We start from the raw sequence: 19,786 nt of genomic DNA, 5'->3' as shown, positions 1-19,786 counted from the left end.
TGAGGCATGACAATTGCTTGAGCCTGGGAGGCAGAGGTTGCAGTGAGCTTACATCACGCCACTGCACTCTAGACTGAGTGACAGAGCTAGATAGGCTCTGTCTCAGGAAAAAAAACAAAAACAAAAAAAAAACTTTAATATGGCAGGGTGATATGCTTGTAGATTAAAGAAAGAATTAACTATTAACTGCCTTACTGACTATACTTAAGGCTACCCATAATATTGATATCATTGATTAGTTTGAAACATTTGAAATATTTATAATTCCGGTTGAGTCCGCATCAAATGTTTTCTTTATTAAAATCTTTAATTGGCATATTTTATAAACAAACTGTCAAAAAAGCAAATATAATAACCTTTTAGATAAATTAGTCAATAAGAAATGGTACCATAGTGATTGTTGTCAAGGCAAGTTGACTTAGGAAGCAAGGAGAACTCTCGTGTGGGCAATATCTGTTTAACAATCAAATTTTCCTTCTTTAACTGTTATTGGCCACATTTTGCACCACATAAAATGAAAAGCCAGTTGGAGAAAACATGGCTGGCATATTCACTTTTGTCAGTTTTTCAAAATATTTTAACATAAATTTCAAATTTGAGCAGACCAAAAAGATCCAAAGTTCTTACATTTTTAAATTGTCTTATATAAATTTGTCCAGGATTTTCTGATCATTAGCTGTTGTTCTAATTAAATTTATTTTCTTTCTTTCTTTCTTTCTATTGTAACTAATAAGCACCAGCACAGCTTCAGGGCAGAAAACAAAAATAGTTACTTACATGAGAACAGATGTTGTATAATTTTCTATTTTGTATATAATACCTCACTTATTCCTCACAATAACTCTGTTCAAATGGTCTTATATTTGTCAGCATTACACATCAGGTCATGAGATTTTAAACGCTGGAGAACTTGGTAAGGTCATGCTGAGGTATGATTCTATCCCAAATCTTCTGATTCTGATTATCAGGCTCTAGAACCCACCCTTAGCCACCAGGATGTCCAGGAGTGGGAGATGAGGAAAGGCAGCTGAGAGGTCCCGGGGCAATAATAATCCAGGGTGAAATATTGGGGGGATTTGAATGCCCAAGAGGCTCCCAGGCACCTCCCACCACCAGGGGTACTACTAGCTCTAGTTTTGCAAAGATTCCTGTGAGTAAGTCCTAAAACACAGGGGGAACTATGGGAATCCTTATTCCTTATTAACTCTAAAGTCTGTTGCCTGACAAACCCAGGCTACTGCCCTCACAGCAAATCCTTATCAGGCTTCCAGCAGATGAAATCTATTCTATAAAGAACAGTCAAAAAATCCCTAGTTACATTCACATTTGTTGTTATTTCACATGTGACATCTATAGAAACACTCCGCTCTCCACACAAGAATTAAAATGTGCCACTACTCTCTCAATATGGTACCAAGGACACAATCCTGAAGAAAAGCGAAAATCCCCAAAATATAGGTTTAATCATGATCTGGAGCTGAAAATAAGAGCAAATCTTGGCTACAATTATGGGCCACACACCTAACAAAACTGAATCTCACTGAGCTACACTGAGAGCTGCACCTTTATATATAAAGTTTGAAAGAGGAAGATAGGACATAAAAACTACAGATATGGAAAAGACATAGATGATAAAATTGGCAAAAATTTTATTAATAACTGAATATTAGCACCAAAACAGTTAGTGTGCATTTAGATTAATTTTTTAAAATGCAGACTCCAGAATCAGGGAAGTTAAGAGTTCCAATTTATTTATTCCATGCTAAAGTACTGTACTCATTGTCAGACTCAAAAGATTTATCCTGAAAACTGGACCTCATCAGCAACAGAGCACACTAAGAACAGAAACCTAGGTAATACATGAGGAGGGGGTCCGTTAAATCCATTATAAGCTGCCTCGAAACAATACATTTCCTCAGTAGTTAGTAGCACTGGCTCAACCACACGCCATGAAAGGCCCGCAGCGGAAGAGATTCAGGCACTGGAAAGGAGGATGCATTCATCAGTGGTGCTGAAATGGCTCGGATACATCAGAATCACCTAGAATAATTACTGAAGGTGCATATTACCAGGTCCCACCTCATGTCTAATGAATCAGAAATTCCAAGTTCTAACTACAATGCATATTTCTGTTTTTAAAGTATGCCAGGTGGTTCTGGAATTCTGTGATTCAGTAAAAAGTTCATTTAAAAATACCACATTAATTAAAACTGCAACACCTTCTTCTAATTAGTAAAGTAATATATCAATTGATTCATTTTCCATTTTGTCAGCACATTAGAAGAATATTTAAACAGAAAGGAAACAATTTTTTCTTGTACTGGAAATTTATGAATACAGGTTTGCTTGCACCTAGTATAGATAATACAAGATAAATATATTAATATATAATTCATTCTAACCCCTCCCAGTGACTTAAATAAACCACACTTGACACATTTGAAAAAGCTTTTTAAAAAAAACTAAAATCTGTAAGTTAATTTCTATTACACTAATTTTAAAAACTTACTAGTGGTAATTAAAATGTCTTAGTAATTCCTCCAGTTATTTATTACATTCTGATTGAATGCCAACCAAGCACTCACTGAGGACTGCAGTGCCAATAATAAACAGGAGGAAGAGAGGCGGATCCCACCTCATGGGGCTTTTAGTCTAAGATAGATAAATTGATAGCAGAGTGGTTACAAGAATACCTAATTGTAAAAATTCAACTTAAGTGAAATACAAACAACGCTATACTCAATAAAGGAGATTTTAAAATACAGAGGAAAATATCCATTTTCTTATTTTTATTGACTTAGAAGCAAATGGCTTTTAAGGACAGTTGGATGCTAAATTTACTGAAGCTGACAAGTATACTGTGGTAGCATAAGCGATATCCTCTTTCAGGAAATACACATTAAAGTATTTAGGAGTAAAGGGATATTACAATGCATGTAACTTATCCACAAAGGGTTAAAAAAAGTGTGTGTGTGTGTGTGTGTGTGTGTGTGTGTGTGTGACAGAGAGAGAGAGAGAGAGAGAAGCGGGGGAGAGAGAGAAGAAAGTACAGAATGAGACAGAGGAGGAGAAAAAACAACAAAACAAATGGGATAAAATGTTAACAGTAAATCAATCTGGATAAAGTTACATATAGCTTTTTGTGATATTTTTATTTTGGGGACTTTTCTATATGCGTGAACTTATTTCAAAATAAAAAATATTTTTTAAGTAGGAGAATGGAGATAAATGGGAAAAAAAGATTGTTGTTCATTCTTGAACAGGGGTTGTGGGTAGATGGGAGTTCATTCTACCATTCTCTCTACTCTGTATATCTTTAGGGTGTTTTTTTTTTGAGGCAGAGTCTCTGTCACTCAGGCTGGAGTGCAGTGGTGTGATCACAGCTCACTGCAGCCTCAACCTCCCAGGCTCGAGCGATCTTCCCACTTCGGACTCCTAAGTAGCTGGGTCTACAGGCGTGCACCACTACGTCCAGCTAATTTTTGTATTTTTTTGTAGAGGTGGTGTCTCACTATGTTGCCTAGGCTGGTCTCAAACTCCTGAGCTCAAGCGATCCACCCACCTCAGCCTCCCAAACCACTGGGATTACGGGCATGAGCCACCGTGCCTGGCATCTACTCTATACATCCCTGAAATTTTCTGTAATAAAATGTTAGAAAAGAAAAATAAAGAATAAATGAAATCAGGTATGTAAAGTAGCTACCACAGTGCCTGGCAAATAGAAGGCATTCAGCAAATCACAGACACCGTTACTACAACTGAGTTCACATCTATCTTGAGCATTAGCTTTTGGCATTTAATTGCACACCAGTATTCACTACAGTCCACAGATGTTGGGTGGCGCTCTGCTGGATACTGCAGGGGACACCCATACAAGTCAAGGAGCTTATGCCCTCAGGACTTGGGTGACCACAATAACAAAAGGCAAAAACAGCAAAGGCTCAGGGGTCTGATGAACTGAGCTTATGATAACAAGCCAACATCATCTCTTTCCTATGTAATCTTACACAAAATAACGTATTAACCAGGAAAATCTCTTCATCCATCATTAAAAAATTAAAACCATCTATTTCAGATAGATGAGCCTATTATGAGAATAAATGAGATGCTCAAAAGTGGCACTGTAAACTCATATTATATAAATGTTAGTTCTCATTTTTTTCTATGTGGAGCCAACATAGGGAGAATGATGCATGTACGTAAGTTCCTACAAAGCAGAGTGATACAGTGGTAAAGCGTTACAGGAAAAGATCTCATGTAGCCAGGAGGGCAAAGGAAGTCTTCCTGGAGAAGGTGGAACTCAAGACAGTCCTTAATGGATGAATAGGCAGAAAATAAAAAGCCAGAGAGAGAAGTAAGGAGGACTCCAAGCTACTGTTCTATCCTAGCAAAGGCATAAAAAAGGAGAACATCTGTATAGCAAAAGAAACTACCATCAGAGTAAACAGGCAACCTACAGAATGGGAGAAAAATTCTGCAATCTACCCATCTGACAAAGGGTTAATATCCAGAATATACAAAGAACTTAAACAAATTTATAAGAAAAAAATCAAACAACCCCATCAAAAAGTGGGCAAAGGATATGAACAGACACTTCTCAAAAGAAGACATTTATGCAACCAACAGACACATGAAAAAATGCTCATCATAACTGGCCATCAGGGAAATGCAAATCAAAACCACAATGAGATACCATCTCACACCACTTAGAATGGCAATCATTAAAAAGTCAGGAAACAACAGGTGCTGGAGAGGATGTGGAGAAACAGGAACGCTTTTACACTGTTGGTGGGAAGGTACACCAGTTCAACCATTGTGGAAGACAGTGTGGCAATTCCTCAAGGATCTAGAACTAGAAATACCATTTGACCCAGCCATCCCATTACTGGGGATATACCCAAAGGATTATAAATCATGCTACTATAAAGACACATGCACACATATGTTTATTGCAGCACTATTCACAATAGCAAAGACTTGGAACCAACCCAAATGTCCATCAGTGATAGACTGGATTAAGAAAATGTGGCACATACACACCATGGAATACTATGCAGCCATAAAAAAGGATGAGTTCGTGTCCTTTGTAGGGACATGGATGAAGCTGGAAACCATCATTCTGAGCAAACCATTGCAAGGACAGAAAACCAAACACCGCATGTTCTCACACATAGGTGGGAATTGAACAACGAGAACACTTGGATACAGGGTGGCGAACATCACACACCGGGTCTGTCGTGGGGTGGGGGGTAGGGGGAGGGATAGCATTAGAAGAAATACCTGATGTAAATTATGAGTTAACAGGTGCAGCAAACCAACATGGCATGTGTGTACGTATGTAACAAACCTGCACATTGTGCACATGTACCCTAGAACTTAAACTATAATTTAGAAAAAAAAAAAAAAAGAAGAAGAAAGAAAAAGGAGAGTATCAGGATGCAACAAAGTAACAGAGTCTTTCACAGAGTCTCAGAAACAAACAAAAGGATAACCAAAAACACATCTGTAAAAGTAAATGAGAAGAAACTGCAGAAGGCCTTGCCTGACTCATAGGAGGGTCCAAGCAAGTGGTTCACTACTCATCCAGCCGCAGTTCCAGTACAAGGATTCTCCTCCTGCCCTGCCAGTGCCAACAAATTTCACTCCGAAATTGTATGCTTTTTTTACAATAAGGCACTCTGTTTCAAAGGAAATAATGTAAGCAACACATACAATGTACACACTGCTATGAAAAGAAATGCTTGCTATATCCAGGAAAACTTCAATCCCAACAAAAATGAATATAATCCAAATGAGTTTATAATTTACACTTGGCTTTGGAATATAATTTTTTTCAGTGAGGAACTTCCAAATCATATCTTCTAAAGCCAATAGTAAAGTAAGAGAATTCTTTAACTACCAACCAAAAGATCATCAGAAGTGATCACACAACTTAACTCAAATGCTGGCAACTTGATTGACTTTCCTGGAACATGGATTAACTTAAAATTACATGACTGTGATCATTTTTACATTTCATTTTGCCCACAGTACATAGCTGTGTTTTTTAGGAGAATGTCCTTTTGTTGTTTTTTTAATAATCCCTTGAGTCACATGTATCATGAAATAATGAATCCATAATTACTCCATCTTGATTTATACTTTTACATGAACAGTTTTATAAAGGTTTGGGAAGAAAGCTGTGTAAAATGTCTTGTGACTATATAGCGTACTAAAAACCATAAATCTATTTTAATGCACTTAACTGAATATTAAATTGTAAAATGATGAGAAAAAAAAGACCATAGAAAGTTATGTAGTAATAATGTCAGAAATCACCATTCCAACCCACCTTCTCATTAAATAGACACGGAAACTGAGAGCTAGGAAAATTAAGGGGCTTCCTTCCTGCTATCTAGTTAGGAAAAAATTTTGGCACCTGGCACACTAATGACACCACATACAATACTGGGTTCCTCCTGAGATGACACATAACTGAAAGAAAAACCAAAACCCGTACACAAATCTATGTTTACTTCTTTAAAAAATGCCAAGTATTACCACTGTGTTGAAGAAAGCATTTACAGGCTTATACTATCTCTGCCACCTCAAAAAAACCTCTAACCATACTGGAATATTGGGAAATATTCAGCTTTTAAATACTTATACCAGTTGAATGATTTTTAAAAAAAAGAAAACAGTAACAGATCAATTAAGCCTTCCCATGGGACACAAAAATCCCTGAAATAATGAGGAAACTGGATAGGAGTAACTCAAAGAACCTATGTAGGTGTGGCACTCTTGGCAGGCTGCTCAGCACCAAAGGCAGAAGTGATCACAAGTGTGACTCAATTCATAATATTAAGAGAAATCAAAGGAAGGCAAATCTAAGAAAGTCTGGTTCACTGATTAATTCTGTCAATTAACAGACCAAGTCTACTGCTTTTTAAAGAGGACTCTGAATCCAAAGAAGCTCCCAACATTGGTTATCTAGTAAGTTATTGCAGTGCAACCTTTTCATATCAAACTGATATCCAGCTGGAGTGTAGAGCATGCCACAGCCATAATGCAGCTGTGAAAATCTGTTCCATTTGACTCTGTCCTGCGTGATTAAGGAGAGGCAATGCTGCAGGTTTAGGAGTAGTAAGAAGCTCCCAGGCAGACCTCACAAGTACCAAAGTGTCGCTCTAGGAAGTTTCATTTATATAACTTCACATGACCCAGGCCCTCCACCAGAACTACTCTCTTACTTCTAGTGTCTGTAGTCCAAAAACTGTGAAGTGAAGCAGAAATGAGGACTTACCGTAAGGTAGGGAAGAGCTTTCTTCACTTAAGAAATTTGCACCCAATCAAACAGAACTCAAGTTTGTGCCATTTCACAGCTTATTACAAAATTCTGCAAAATATTCAGCTGTCACTGAATAAAGCATTTAGTGTACTAGGAAAACTGCACCTAATTAGTCACATAAAATCCTAACCAAAAAATACCCTAAAATAACCTAAAAGAGATTTCCCCTTATAATACAAGTAGTGTTGTAAGTTTACAAATGCTTAATTTTATTTTCATTGTACAGCTATAATTCATGCAATATGTGTATTTATGTGTAAGCATTCTTCCTGAAAAACGATGTTTTGGAGGTAATCTATTCATTATTTGCATACATTTAACATATATCACTGCACAAAACAGAAAGTTTACTATTTTAATTACTTTGTTTTCACATTTAACCAGCTGCACAAATTCAATGTAACTATTAATGGCAGCAGCCAAACAAACAGAATTTCTTATGCCTAAATAGACAAAATTATGTGCACCAAAGAATTGAAAAAATCTGATAAAACTTACTTGCTACTCCTGATGCAAGTCCATAAAGCAGTCCTCCCCCATCCGACTGCTGAGGGAAAACATGGGTTCCTGGAGGAGGTGGCTTTTCTTGTCTGATAAAGTTATATAATAAGGTCTTCACAAGTTTGCTGGTGTATGGAAGACTACACAAAAAGGAAAAAAAATCAAACTCATATTTATGGGAGTCATCTAATTCTGAGTCACAATACAGAAATAATTCTGCCATTAACACTATTAATATAAAAGGGCTATTGGTACAACTCACAGAAATTGAGCACTGTCACGTAACAGTGAAGACCATGGGCTTTGAGAGCAATTCTGAGGCTTAATCCTGGCTTTTCTTCTTACCACATCATAAAATATTGATCAAATTACTTAAATACTTTTTTGTTGCTGTTGCGGGGAGAGACAAGGTCTCACTATGTTGCCCAGGCTGTTCTCAAACTCCTAAACTTAAGCGATCCTCCTGCCTCGGACTCCCAAAGTGCTGAGATTACAGGCATGAGCCACCGTGCCCAGCCCACTTGAACTCTTGAACTTCAGTTACTTTTTCTGTATTCTGTCTAACACTGTAAGCTACTACAAATTTAGTGCGTAACACATTATCTGGCAGTTGAAGGGAAGTAGTAACACGGAATCGGTAGAAAAAAGCAAGAATTTAAAAATAACAATAGGACTACATTTTTTAAGTATGAAATTATTCAATTATTCAATTGGTATTAAACTAATTCCTGCAATCTAGAGTAAGCTTTTTAACAGATGTCTTTAATGTACTACTGAGCTTTTTAAATATGGTTTCCAAGATGAGCCACAAAAATAAGTAAAGAATATATTATGGTTTAAATATTTGGCACCATAATGATACTATAAAAACCTTACTTAGAAAATAAGAACACTAACACTCTCTATGTCTATTTTTAAACAGCAACTTGAATACTCTCGCACTATAAGGAATGAAGTTCACAGTCTTGTTTTAGCAAAGATGCACACAGTCCCACGATGCCAGCACTACTTCAAATCACGGTCATTCTGAGAGTCTCTGTCAGAGAGGCTTCCGATGCAAACCTCTGTCTCCAAAGTCCAGGTCCTCTCCCTCTTATCAGTGATTTTCAAATATGTTCAAAGAACATACATGCCACAGGAATAATCAGGGTGGCAAAAAGAACATGAAGAAGACAAAGCTCCCACTACCTGAGAACTTTCCTCAAAGGTACTTTATTTGGATTTGTTTTACATTTTTAATGTTTTATGAAGATTATGTTAATACAAGGTCAGGTATGTGCATGTGTGTTGGTCATTTGCATCCCCACCCTCTAGGAGATCGTAAGCTTCTGCTCAAGATTATAGCCCCACAGCCTAACATGCCTGGCATGTGGTTAGCACCCAGTAAATATTTGCAGGCTCAATGAAGTAGAAATAGTCAGTGAAGAGGCTGTTGGAGAAACCCAAAGAGAGTGAGGGGGCACAGATCACAGTTGTTTCACAGAGACTGCTGAGAAGAAAAAGATACAAAAATAATCTGAATAACAAATATGACTTGACTGCTTAAACATAGAAAGAATGAAGGAGAAGGAAGAAAAAGATTATTTCAAAGTTTCAATTCTACGAAGCAACCACTGGAGAAGGTAATGAAGCTAGGGGACAGGAAGAACAGGGAGGATGGGTAGATGGCACAGGAAAGCAGAATGCAGTTCCCTGTACACTGGGTTTAAAGAGATAACAGAACAACTAGAGGAAACACCTGGTTGGAGATACGGGACGATACTCAGGTAAGAGGACAAGACTAGAAATACAAATTTATACAATGAAAACTAGACATATTTAAAGTAGAAACATACCATGGACCTCGCATCAAATACTTGTGGCTGATGCTCTGTCGCAAAACTTCTTTGTGGAAGAGCTGGCAGGAAAGGAAAACAACCATTGTTGATATAGCTTCTACTGATATTTCATATGTAATATCTCTGAAATGGAAGAAAAACAGAGTAACAATCACTTTGGAAGATCAGGACTCTACTCTTTTCTAAATGAACTGTACATTTAAAAACTCAAATCTAAATATTCAGTATTTTCAGGTAACTGATAAATATTAACATAAAAATTAAGTCTAGCAAAAATATTAAACTCCTTCCCTTTCGTTAGCTGGTGTATTTGGGTTAGTTATCCCTTTATTTCTCTATTTTCCAGTTCCCATCTCCTATTAAATGACAAGCCTATTTGTGTACAATGGAAATAGTTACCAGCAGTGTTCTGCTTTGAAGATCCACTCTAGACCTCTATGTTCATTTCTGTTTAGTGATAATACAGATACTCAGATTGTAAAGCTGAAGAGAAGTTACAGTGTAGGGAAGAAAACAATGCCTTTTCATGTTGATGATCACTTTACAATCAGAACAATAATACACCCTAGATCTTGTGTCTCTAGTGACTACCTTTTTCAAGGCCAACTGTGCATGTTCAGCAAAATTTTAACAGTAAACAAGTTATTCCTGTTTTATTAAGCATATTTTGACTATGAAGGGTTACTCTGTCCTCTCAAGATCATAAACCCCTTTGGGAAACAAGTCTTAGATCAAATAAAAAAATTCAGCTGCACAGAAAGCACACAGAGGAACAAAGGCATCCAGAAATTTCTAGTTACTGCAAAAGTTTAAACAGTATTATAATGGGGTACATGTTAAGACCAAGGAAGTAGAAACTCAACAACACAGCAAAAAGAGCAATAGCACCAAAAGAATACTAAAATATTTTTTATAAAAATGAAATAATTATGAAAAACAAAGAAAAATACTTAACACCTACTTAAACGAAAGCTCATTAAACAAATTAATGATGACTTGATTCTAGAACTGGAAAAATTTAAATTCTACCAGATATCTCAAGGAGTTATTACTGATAGAAATATGTTTAAAAGGCCAGGCTCGGTGACTCACACCTATAATTCCAGCACTTTGGGAGGCCAAAGTGAGCGGATCACCTGAGTTCAGGAGTTTGAGACTAGCCTGGCCAACATGGTGAAATCCCATCTCTACTAAAAATACAAAAAATTAGCTGGGCATGGTGGTGGGAACCTGTAATCCCAGCTACTCGGGAGGCTGAGGCAGGAGAATGGCTTGAACCTGGGAGGCAGAGATTGCAGTGAGCCGAGATCGTGCCATTGCACTCTAGCCTTGGCGATAATAGCGAAACTCCGTCTCAAAAACAAAAAATAAAGAAAGAAAAAGAAATATGTTTAAAAATGACATATAAAAAAAAAACACACAAGAGGCCAGCGCAATTAGCCTTATTACATATTGAATAAAGCTTAGCTCTACTCAGAAATCTGACTTTTAAAGTATTGTAGAACAATCTCTTTCCTGAAATTTCCATAATCACTGTTGTAAAAATTAACCATGTAAAAAGCAATTCTTGGGCACGGTGGCACATGCCTGTAATCCCAGCTACTCAGGAGGCAGAGGCACTAGAATCGCTTGAACCTGGAAGGCGTACGTTGCAGTGAGCTGAGATTACACCACTGCATTCCAGCCTGAGCAACAGAGTGAGACTCTTGTCTCAAAAAATAAAAATAAAAAATTTAAAAAATAGGCCGGGCGTGGTGGCTCACGCCTGTAATCCCAGCACTTTGGGAGGCCAAGGCGGGTGGATCACAAGGTCAAGAGATCGAGACCATCCTGGCCAACACAGTGAAACCCCGTCTCTACTAAAAATACAAATATTATCTGGGCGTGGTGGCACGTGCCTGTAATCTCAGCTACTTGGGAGGCTGAGGCAGGAGAATTGCTTGAACCCAGGAGGCAGAGTTGCAGTGAGTCGGGATTGTACCACTGCACTCCAGCCTGGCAACAGAGCAAGACTCTGTCTCAAAAAAAAAAAAAAAAATTTAAAAATAAAGCAATTATTGTATTTGTTCTTCTTTCATGAATTGAATGAAAGACAAACGATGTTTTGTGTCATGTTATTATTTACTAATGAGGATTTGATTTGGGTGCTCAGAACCCCCAAAAATTTCGTATCACAATAATCATTCATTCATAACATAGCCCACACCTGTCTGGAATCCATACTCAATAGTCACCTGGCTAGGCTTTTCACTTGGGTCAGGGTTTAAAGCCAAGTTCTGACGTAACAAATACTTGGCTGTGAGTTACAGCCTATTTAGATAGGCAGATGGATGACTATGTCCAATACATTGGCAACCATATTCTGTCTTTTTTTTTTTTCTTTTTTTCTTTTTGGAGACAGGGTCTTGTCTGTCACCTAGGCTGACACCTAGTGGCGTGATCTTGGCTCACTGCAACCTCCATCTCCCGGGCTCAAGTGATCATCCTGCCTTAGCCTCTCAAGTAGCTGGGACTACAGGTAGATACCACCATGCCTGGCTAATTTTTGTCTTTTTTGTAGAGAAGGGGTTTTACCATGTTGCCCAGGCTGATCTGGAACTCCTGTGCTCAAGCAATCTGCCTGCCTGGGGATGCCAAAGTGCTGGGATTACAGGCATAAGCCATCGTGCCAGGCCGCAAATGTATTTTGTCATTGCATCAATGATAAAAAATCAGCTGCAGTGGTTTACAATTTAACATCTTACTCTATGCCCCAGATCTAGAAACAAATTGTTTTACTAAATTGAATTGTTTTAGTTTTGTTTAAACTAAAATCTATGACTATTAATAAATACTAGGTCTAATAACCTTAGGGAAGGAATATGTATTTAGAAAAAAGTGTTGTTCTCCTTCAAAATTAATTGGGCCAAACACAATCAGAAGTGAGAGAACAAAAAAAGTGTTAACCTTGGATCATCCTTTCTTACCATGGAATTGTACAAATGTACAAGAATGAAGAGTAGAGGGTTTGACGCTGGGAGGTAAGGAAAGCTTCCAGCACATAAGAATACTGAAGCAACATGACAATAAGAGTCATGCCAAGCTAAAAACCCATTTCCCCAAATTCCTAAACAGAACCATGTGTGTCTTCCATAGGCCCAGAGAAACAAATTATGTCAAATTGCTTATCACACAGTATTTTTGCTCATATGTTGTTCAACAAATATTTATTAAAAATTTATTCTTACTATGTCTAGATAGGCATTATGCTACATATTGGGGACATATCCATCAACAAATAGATAAGGCCTTATTGAAGCTTACAATTTAGTGGAAAAATGAAAAATCAAATAATAATCACTCCAAAAAGGACTATAAAGGAAAAGAACAAGTAATAACAAAAGAGGATTACAGGACACTCTGATATTAACCATGGGATCAAAAGAAAGCTTCCCTTAAAAAGTGGCACTTAAAACGTAAAGTATGAGTGGCAATTACTTACAAATCTTTCTTTCTTGCTAGAATATATGAGACTCTAGCTAGAGACTCTTCATTTTTGCTGTTGTTTATATTCTCAACCCTAGTATATAAGGGTACTTAATGGATAAATAAATGGAGAGATGGAGGAATCTTTACTGTTTTCCTTTTGACTGGAAACTTATTGAATACCTTCCTTAATAGATCCATCAGCATAGCATACAAGGCATATACAACTTAGAATAGCAAAGAGGAAGAAGAATGCTGAGGTCACGTAATATGTGTTCATAAGCACAAATGGAATACTCATTGCAAAAAAATGTAAAGGGAATTTCATGAAAGAAGGAACCAGAATGTTGTTGACTGGCTTACAGCTGTCCTCTGTTGATTTTGTCTGACCAACATCCACCTCCCCTTCTTCTGGCAAAAGCAGCCCTTTTGTCCTCCTGAGAACCTCCCTCCTCTCCATACATGTGGATCGCAATGGGCATGACTCTGCTTCCTGGTGTTAAGAGGTGATCCACGTTTGGCCAATAAAAATGGTCCTTGTCAAAATCCTTCCCAGCACTTCTGGAACTATCAGAAAAGAGGCACTCTCTCCTTCTGAGATTGTGAGTGCTAAGAACCATGTATGCAAAGAGCTGCCACTGGTCTTCTCTGTCGATGGATCCTGCCTGAGAACGCAGACAATTGAGAGGACAAACACAGCAGTGACAAGAGATTGAGAGGGAAGGAGCAAAAAGGAGAGAAGAGAGGAGTCCTAGTGAAGAGTCGACGGAATAATCAGACATAGAAAAAGAAATTACTATGAAATCCGGCAAATCCCATGAAAGAATATGAACTATCTGTATTAGGAACACAAAGATAACAGCAACCAACTCTGCCTGGGGCAGAAGGGAAATGCTTCACAAAGATGATGATATTTGAGCAGAGGAAGAACAAGACGGCGGTGAAGGGCATTAAAGTGAAGAAACCATGCAAAGGCAGCCACAAAAAGGTCTGGTAGTTTTGAAGGAAAATAAGAAATTCAGTATTGATCAAACAGATTACAAGAAGGTGGGGGCAAGAGGTGGGAGCAAAGGGACTCAAACTGGGAGTTGATAAATTAATAAAATGGAAAAAGTATGTATATATTGGAGAAATGAGATTAAAACAGTTATTAAAAAATCAACAAAGTATTCAAATTAATTTAAAAATTCAACTAGGCCAGATACAAGATCAACTTTGAGAGATAAATAAATAGCATTTCTCCTTAGCAGCACTAACCAACAATAGTAGATTATCAAAAACAAAATAGCATTTTGCAAGACTGCCAGAATAACTAGAATGTTTGGAAATTAAGAAGTCATAGGACCTCTATGAAGAAAACATTTTAAAAGGACACAGTGGATGATCTGAACAGAATGACAATACTATGAAGATAATAATTCTACCTAGATTAATACAGAAAGTCAACAAATCACAACCAAAATCCTCACTGGACTTTTCTGAGGAACCGCATAAATTGACTCACTTTTATGAAATAATAAACAAATAGCCAAGTCAACCTTGACAATAAAGAGTGAAGAGGGGCACTTTCCCTACTGCATATCAAGCCACACTATACAGCTGTAGTAAGAAAAACAGCATGGTATTTGTACAAGAAATAAACAAACCAAAGGACCCCAATTGATAATTCAAAGACAGACCTGTGTATATATGGAAATAATATACAATAAAGATGACTCCACAAATCAATGGAGAAAAACAGATTGTACAGAAGATGGTAATGAGAAACACCTCTTTTATTTCATAATGACAGATCCCTACACTTTACGACATACTCAAAGACCTACTACAGAAGACTTAATGACTTAGATGTGAATGATAAAACTAAAATTGATAGAAGGAAATATAAAATAAGTTTGTAACATATGCACAAGAAAGGATTTATTAAATAAAAGTCTAAGAACACAAACTACAAAGGCAAAAATTACACACTTAATTACATCAGAATTAAAGATGACTGCTCAGCAAATGAATCCTCGGACAAAGTTAACAGGTAGATAATAGACTGAAAGAAGAACAGGAAACTAATACCAAGACTATTTCAAGTAACTCCTGCAAACAACCAATAAAAAGGCAGGAACTCTGCTAGAAAAAGAAATGAAAAGCTATAAACAGGCAATCTGAAACAATGTGATATCCCCCTATGCCCTAGAGAATGTAATGTGTTGCCAGGCATGTGGTGATATAGAAACCCTCATGCTCTGCTGATGGGAATACTGACCAGCATAGTCAGTTTTAGAGAACCTATGTCCATTCACACAGACACACACGGGTGCATGCATGCATGCATGCCGAAGAAAAATCCAGAGATATGTATGAGGAATATAGTAGGTAGCCTCTAAAATGACGCCCAATCATGCCTGCTTCCTGCTATTCATGCCCTTGTGTAATCCCCTCCCCTCACGGAATACAACAAAAGTGAGAGTTACATCACTTCTGAGAGATCAGCTTACAAAATGACTACAATGTGTGTTGAGCAGCCCCTCTTGCTCTTCCATTTGCCGGCCAGTTGCCTTGCTGCAGGCTAACATACTGAGGACCACACAGCAAAGAACTAAGGGAGGCCTCCAATCAATAGTCAGTGAGGAACTGAGGTCCTCAGTCCAACAACCCTTGAGGAGCTGAATCTTGCCAATAGCCAAATGACAGACCTAGGAAGCAAGGCGTCCCCCAGCTGAGGCTTCAAGTGAGACCACAGTCCCAGCTTGACTACAACCTCATGTGACACCTTGAGTCAGAGGCTTAAAGCTACGGTATACTCAGATCTCCAACCTAAAAAAGTATGCAATAGTATTCGTTGTTCTAAACAGCTAACTTTTGGGTAATTTTTATGCAGCAATAGATGAACAACACGAAACATCCATTATTTGTGGGCATGCAAAGTTGGAGGCAATCCAGGTATAACTGAGGAATTAAATAAGTAAAATGCAGCAGAGCCATACATGGAGCAGTTTTTTTTGTTGTTGTTTTGTTGTTGTTGTTGTTGTTGTTGTTGTTGTTGTTGTTTTGAGACAGAGTCTCACTCTGTCTGTTGCCCAGGCCGGAGTGGAGAGGCACGATCTCGGCTCACTGCAAGCTCTGCCTCCCAGGTTCATGCCATTCTCCCGCCTCAGCCTCGCGAGTAGCTGGGACTACAGGCGTCTGCCACCACACCCGGTTAATTTTTTTGTATTTTTAGTGGAGACGGAGTTTCACCGTGTTAGCCAGAATGGTCTCAATCTCCTGACCTCATGATCTGCCTGCCTCAGCCTCCCAAAGTGCTGGGATTACAGGCGTGAGCCATCGCACCCAGCCCACGTGGAGCAGTTTTAAAAGCCACAGACTAGATGTTCACTTTGCACCACAGGTAACTCTTAAAAACAGTTTTGAGAGGAAAAAAGTAAAAAAACAGAATGAGTTCTATAACACAAGTCTATTTACATATGTTAAAAATACATGTACACATACGAATAACATTTTGTACTTGAACATATATAAATAGAAGTAAACATATTAAACACACTAGAATGGCTATTTATGGGAAAGAAAAGGAAACAGGGAATGGAGATAAAAGAGAAAAAATGAATGGATGAATAGTAAATGGAGGAAAGGACAGGCCTTACAGGAGCTGATGATGATAGTGCTAAAGAATGTGACAAATTGACAAATTCAACCCTATGTCTGATGAGTCTAAAACCAGGGCTTGTGGGATGAAAGGAGGCATAAGAGGATGGGGAACATACTGATGTGGGAAAATGTTTAAACTAATCCAGGAAACAATAGATGTGTGCAATAAATCATTTGGGGGGACATAATGAGGACATCCACTAAAACAGCGACAACATGAATGAAAAAGCAATCAGACTTGAATAACATTTAACAAAATAAAACTATTACCACTCAGTGACTGATCAGATACTTAAAATGGGCAAGAAAAACAGATTAATCGAGAAAGACTAAGCTTTCTAAATTTAGCACCCAGAGATGGTGATGCCATTAGCTAACTCAAGAACACAGGAAATGGAAAATTGTCGTACATATAGTCAACACTCATTATTTACAGATTCTGTATTTGTAAAATCACCTATTCACTAAAATTTATTTGTAACCCCCAAATCAGTATTGCAGCACTTCTGCTAACTGAACTAATCTACATTAATTTTCTAACTTGCACCAAAGAAATCCTAGACCAAATTTCATGACAAAAAATAGAAAGTAAAAAATTCCAAACGAATTCACAGATAAATTATACTATGACAAAGATGATAAAGGCTGGGTGTGGTGGCTCACGCCTGTAATCCCAGCACTTTGGGAGGCCGAGGCACGTGGATCATGAGGTCAGGAGATCGAGACCATCCTAACTAATACAGTGAAACCCCATCTCTACTAAAAATACAAAAAATTGGCCAGGCGTGGTGGCACACACCTGTAGTCCCAGCTACTCGGGAAGCTGAGGCAGGGGAATCGCTTAAACCCGGGAGGTGGAGGTTGCAGTGAGCCGATATCGCACCACTGCACTCCAGTCTGGGCGACAGAGACTCTGTTTCAAAAAAAAAAAAAAAAGATAAAATAAAAAGCAAGGTATTTCCCTTGTGTCACTGAGGAGTCCAAGATAATGTCTGCATAGCAAAGCCTCATATAAAATTGACTACCCAGACATAACATGAAGTATGGAATTTTCTTGAAAATAATCCCAGAGGTGGAGGGAGGGTGGATGTGGATGGGGTATTCATGAAACAAGAGTGGCCATGAGTTGATAGTTATTGAAGCTGAGTGACAAGCACATGGAGTTTCGTTATTCTCTCTATATTTATATGCTTGAAATTTTCCATAAGTTCAAAAATATAAAATAAAAAATTGACTATTTATGAAGTGACTGTAGACCATGAGTTTGGGGAGGTCAGGAACCTCTCCCATTCCTAGCTCCTCCCACAGTTCCCAGAAAATAGTAGGTATTTAACAAATATTAGAATGAATGAACCATTGAAAATTCTGTACTTAATAAATCTAATTTGCTAAAGGTGTCTACTCTGAGAAGTTGAATATGTTCTATCAGCACTGTATTAGTTTTATATTGTTGCCATTAACAAATCATCACAAATGTAGCAGCTTTAAACAGCACAATTTGTTATCATACAGTCCTGGGGGTCAGAAGTCCAGTACCGGTCTCATGAGCCTAAAATCCAGGTGTCGGCAAGCTGCATTCCATTCTGGAGGCTCTAAAGAAGAATTCATTTCCTGTTCATTTGGGTTTTTGGCAGGACTCATTTCCTCATGGTTGTAGGACCCAGGTCCTCGTTTTCTTGCTGGGTGTAAACTGAGGGCACTTCTTGGCTTCTAGGGGTCACCACATCCCTTGGCCCATGGATTTCTTGCTCCGTCTTCAAAGGAAGCAAGGGCTTTGAGTGACTCCTTATATCACATCTCTCTGACCCACTCTGCTTTGCTCATTTAAGGACTCATGTGATTATAGACTGGGCCCAACAGGATAATGAAGACAGTCTCTCCACTAAAAGGTCTTTAACCTCAAACACATCTACAACATCACTTTTGACATATAAGGTATGTTACTCACAGGTTCCAGGGATTAGAGCATGCACATCTTTGGGGTTTGGAATGGCATTAGTCTGCCTACCACTAGCACACAGTAAGAATCAGATTATGTACTAATTTCAGTAAGAACCAAAAATTTGCCTACCAGCAAGCATAAAAATATTACTCATTGTTATACTCATCTGCCAGATTAGGTGGGGAGGTGAGGATAATAAAAATACAGTCATGAGTCCATAACAATATGTCAGTCAACAATGACCACATATATGATAATGCTTCCATATTATAATGCCATATTTTAAGGTACCCTTTCTACGTTTAGATATGTGTAGATACATACTTACATTGTGTTACAACTGCCTACAGTATTTAGTACAGTAACATGTTATACAGGTTTGTAGCCTAGGAGCAACAGGTTATACTATTCAGCCTAGGTGTGTAGCAGGCTGTAACATCTAGGTTTATATAAGTACACTCTATGATGTTTGCACAATGATGAAATTGCCCAACGATGCATTTCTCACAATATCCCCATCATTAAGCAATGCATAACTGTATACACAATGAAGCACAGCTTAAAATGGTAGCAAAGGTATAAATATTAGAAATAGCGAGAACAGAATGATTTTGTGGAGAGAAGGTGGGCAAAGATGTCAAGAAGCTAATTTCCAATTTTTGTTGTCTGAGGATAGTTCTTATAACCACAAAGCAAGGGAAAATTTAAATACACAGGGCGAAAATATTCAGACAAGGATAATGACCATCCCACAGCTGCCCACCCCACTAAGAATAAAATTCAGAATCCTTAACTCAGCCTCTAAGACCCTCCGTGACTTCTGCATCCATAATAACTTATCTTCTACCACATACCCTCCCCATCCTTGCTCATTCTGTTCAGCTCTACTGGCCTGCTTAGTGTCCTTGGATAGACCAAGCATGTGCCCGCCTCAGGGCCTTGAAGTTGCTATTCCCTCTGTTAGAATGCTCTCCCATCAAACAGCAACAGGACTCTGTCTTTGACTTTATTTGGGTTTCTATTGTAAGGTCCACTTCACAAGAAGGCCTCCTTTATGATCTTGGCTAA

The 19,786-nt window shown here is 38.1% G+C and overlaps 1 protein-coding gene across 23 annotated transcripts in view; it reads right to left on the bottom strand.

Moving 5' to 3' along the window:
• Window positions 1-19,786, bottom strand: part of DYM (dymeclin) — a 401,742-nt gene that overhangs the window by 272,495 nt on the left and 109,461 nt on the right. For 19 of the 23 annotated variants that reach the window (XM_074022283.1, XM_074022278.1, XM_074022282.1 and 16 more), the window contains 2 exons: window positions 9,664-9,789; window positions 7,826-7,968 (listed from right to left, as the gene is read on the bottom strand). In XM_074022283.1, coding sequence (XP_073878384.1) covers window positions 7,826-7,968; window positions 9,664-9,789 — 269 coding nt within the window. The remainder of the gene's footprint in view (window positions 1-7,825; window positions 7,969-9,663; window positions 9,790-19,786) is intronic. The other 4 variants (XM_074022290.1, XM_074022295.1, XM_074022292.1 and 1 more) reach the window with 1 other exon arrangement.

This window comes from Macaca fascicularis, chromosome 18 (genome assembly GCF_037993035.2).
Source record: "Macaca fascicularis isolate 582-1 chromosome 18, T2T-MFA8v1.1".
Taxonomy (NCBI): domain Eukaryota; kingdom Metazoa; phylum Chordata; class Mammalia; order Primates; family Cercopithecidae; genus Macaca; species Macaca fascicularis.
The sequence above is the reverse complement of the archived record's forward strand: the minus strand, read 5'-3'. Positions and strand labels throughout refer to the sequence as shown.